The 3,125-nt window shown below is 67.0% G+C and overlaps 3 protein-coding genes across 3 annotated transcripts in view; 1 reads left to right on the top strand and 2 right to left on the bottom strand.

Moving 5' to 3' along the window:
• The window catches only part of MRPS18B (mitochondrial ribosomal protein S18B), a 2,607-nt gene extending 270 nt beyond the window's left edge, over window positions 1-2,337 (bottom strand). The window contains exons 1-7 of the mRNA XM_074930438.1: window positions 2,242-2,337; window positions 1,797-1,896; window positions 1,591-1,688; window positions 861-929; window positions 520-586; window positions 348-407; window positions 4-245 (exon numbers count right to left, since the gene is read on the bottom strand). Of these exons, the coding sequence (XP_074786539.1) occupies window positions 4-245; window positions 348-407; window positions 520-586; window positions 861-929; window positions 1,591-1,688; window positions 1,797-1,896; window positions 2,242-2,337 (732 nt within the window). The remainder of the gene's footprint in view (window positions 1-3; window positions 246-347; window positions 408-519; window positions 587-860; window positions 930-1,590; window positions 1,689-1,796; window positions 1,897-2,241) is intronic.
• The window catches only part of LOC141972579 (uncharacterized), a 710,276-nt gene that overhangs the window by 194,062 nt on the left and 513,089 nt on the right, over window positions 1-3,125 (top strand). The window lies entirely within an intron of this gene.
• Window positions 1-3,125, bottom strand: part of LOC141972595 (uncharacterized) — a 366,186-nt gene that overhangs the window by 188,088 nt on the left and 174,973 nt on the right. The gene's annotated exons all lie outside the window — the stretch shown is intronic.

The raw sequence follows: 3,125 nt of genomic DNA, 5'->3' as shown, positions 1-3,125 counted from the left end.
CACGGTTGGCGCTTGGGGGGTGTCGGGGGGTGTCGGCGCGGCCGTTTCTTCCTTCAGGTAATCCTTGTAAAGGGCGCGGACGCGGGCGATGGCGGCGGCGGGGGGGGGCTGCCACTCGTACCAGGGGTACCAATGGCCGCCGGGGGTCAGGGCGGGTGCCGGCGGGGTCTTCCCGATGGCCGGGTGTCGGTTGGAGAAATCCTCTTGGGGGACGGGGACGAAGGGAACTTGTAGCCAGAGGAGACCTGTGGGATGGGGAGGGTGGGGAAAAAAAAGGGGGGTGAGGATGGTCTTGGGGGGTGGTGGGGGGCACCCACGGGTGCTGCGCCCGCCCGCGGGGCTCTCACCGTGGTCTTGCGCCTGGGCGATGGCTTTGGTCAGGAGTTTGTGCTGCTTCATGCAGATCCCTGAGGGGGGACACGGACACACACGCGTGTGCGTGTGGGGTTGGGGGGGGGGGTGTGGGGGCAGCCATGGGTGCTTCCCCTGGCCGCCCAGCACCCATGGGCGCTCCCTCACCGGTGTACGTGGGGTGGAAGATGATGCCGGAGTGGGGGCAGATGAACTGGTCCAGGAGCTTCACGTTCTGTAGGGGAGGGTGGAGAGAGGAAGAGGAGGAAGGTGAGAGGAGGAAGAAGGGAAAGGCGGGAAGAGGAAGGGGAGAAAAGGGGGGAAGGAGAGGAGGAAAAAGGGGAAGAGGGAGGAAGAGGAGGAGGGGAAAGAGGAAGAGGGGGAGGAGGAGGGAAGAGGGGGAGGAGGAGGAAGAGGGGGAGGAGGAGGAAGAGGGGGAGGAGGAGGAAGAGGGGGAGGAGGAGGAAGAGGGGGAGGAGGAGGAAGAGGGGGAGGGTCCCGCCCCTTACCCGGAAGTGCAGGTGCAGGTGGGGGTCGCGGCAGATGGGACAGGGGTTGCCCACGCGCTTGCCCTTGCGCTGGGGACAGGGAGACGGTCAGGGGGTGCCCCCCCTCCCAGTGCATCCCAGTAACCCTCCCAGTGTGTCCCAGTCCCATCCCAGAGCCCCCAACTGTCTTCCAGTCCCACCCTAGTGCCCTCCAGTGCCTCCCAGTTCTTCCCAATGCATCCCAGTCCCTCCCCTCCAAGTGCCCCCAAGCCCCTCCAATCCCTCCCAGTGTCTCCCGTGCCCCCAGTCCCATCCCAGTGCCCCCCAATCCCTCCCAGTCCATCCCCAGTCCCATCCCAGTGCCCCCCAGTCCCTCCCAGTCTCCTCCCAGTCCCCCAACTCCCCTCACAGTGCCTCCCAATGCCCCCCAGTCCCCTCCCAGTGCCCCCCAGTCCCCTCCCAGTGCCTCCCAATGCTGCCCAGGCCCCTCCCAGGGCCCCCCAATGACCCCCAGTCCCCTTCCAGTGCCCCCCAAAGCCCCCCAGTCCCTTCCCAGTGCCTCCCAATGCCCCCCAGTCCCTTCCCAGTGCCTCCCAATGCCCCCCAGTCCCCTCCCAGTGCCTCCCAATGACCCCCAGTCCCCTCCCAGTGCCTCCCAATGACCCCCAGTCCCCTCCCAGTGCCTCCCAGTCTCCTCCCAGTCTTCCCAACTCCCCTCGCAGTGCCTCCCAATGCCCCCCAGTCCCCTCACCAGACAGGCTTTGCGGGTGCGCTGGGGCGGGATGGCGCCCTTGTGGTTGCGGCGGTAGCCCATCCAGACGGGTTTGTCGCCGTAGGTAGCCCGGTACTCTTCGGGGGGGGGGCGGGGGGGTGTGGGTGTGATTTGGGGGGGTCAGGAAGAGGTTGAGGACCCCCCCGACCCCCCCCAAACCTGCCCCCCCCCCCCCCCCAATTTACCTTCACTCTCCAGATACTCCCAGGGCCGCTCCTGGAAGGGGGACGGGGGCTGGGGGGGGGGCTCGGGGGCTGCTTCGGTGCTGCAGAACCGGGGGACATCCTGGGGGGGGGGGGTGTGAGATCACGGCGGTGACGTCACGGTGGTGACGTCACAGCGGTGCCACCGCCGTGGTGACGTCACAGCGCCCCCCGCCCCAATATATCCGACGCGAGTGACATCACACCGCCCCCCCCCCCCTTGTGGAAACGGGGAAGGCGCGACCGGCCGCGCTGACGTCACCGCCGTGACGTCATAACCGCGCCGCGCCCGCCCTTCCCCGCGTGACGTCACCCTCCACGTGACCTCAGGCAGCGCACATGGCCACAGCGTTACGGCACGGCCTAACCTCCCCCCTCCCGAACCGATTCGCCCCCCGCCCCGGTTCTGCCGCCGCCGCCGCCTCACCCGAGCCCACAGCAGCCGCCCCGTTCCCCGCGCCCCGGCGGCGGCCGCCCGCAGCAGCGCCATCCCTTTGGCCAGCGCCATTTTGCCGCCGCGCATGCGCATACCCCCTCCTCCTCCGCAGGGAAGGGCGGGGCGCCGCCATCTTGCCGTACGGCCCTCCCTTCAGCCGCGCGCATGCGCAGCGCGCACGGCCCGAATAAAAACTGCGCCACAAGGGCCCGGGGACAATAGGGGGCGGGGCGGCGCATGCGCAAAGACACACGGCGCTGCCCGCGCAGGCGTCATAGCGCTCGGAGGGGCCGCGCGGGCGGGGTGGTGGGCGGGGCGAGGGGCGGGGCGTGGCCTAGTATAAAAGGCGCCGCCCGCGCTCGCCGCCGCCATTCTGAGGGCTGGGTGGAGGTGAGTAGAGAGCTCCGGTGCGGCCTGGCGGGGCGGCGGCGGTTGTGGCGGGGGGGGGGGGGGGTGTGTGGGAGATGGTGTGTGTGGGCAGGGGGGTTTTTACACCCCTTTTTCTCATTTTTTTTTTAACCTCGGGGGCGACATTTTGTCGGGCCAGCTTCATTTTGCCTTGAGAAAATGGCGGCCTCCCCCTTTCCCAGCCCCGCCGCGGGGGGGGGGGGGTAAAACGGGGCCCTCAGCCCTCACTTCTCTCCTCAGAGCTGAGGAGAAAACCCCCCCGCACACCCCTCACTGCCCCCCTTTTCCCTTTCTAAGGGCGATTTCCTTCGTTTAATTTTTTTACTCCCCCTTTAAAAATTTTAAATTCAGCGGGGATAACGACTGCTAATCATTTCGTGTCTTTCTTCTTTGCTTCTAATTTTTTTTCCCGTTTTTTTTTATTTATTGTGCCCACCCCATTCCCCCACCCACCCACCCTTTTTTTT

The sequence above is a fragment of the Athene noctua genome, chromosome 34 (genome assembly GCF_965140245.1).
Source record: "Athene noctua chromosome 34, bAthNoc1.hap1.1, whole genome shotgun sequence".
In the NCBI taxonomy this organism is placed as follows: domain Eukaryota; kingdom Metazoa; phylum Chordata; class Aves; order Strigiformes; family Strigidae; genus Athene; species Athene noctua.
The sequence above is the reverse complement of the archived record's forward strand: the minus strand, read 5'-3'. Positions and strand labels throughout refer to the sequence as shown.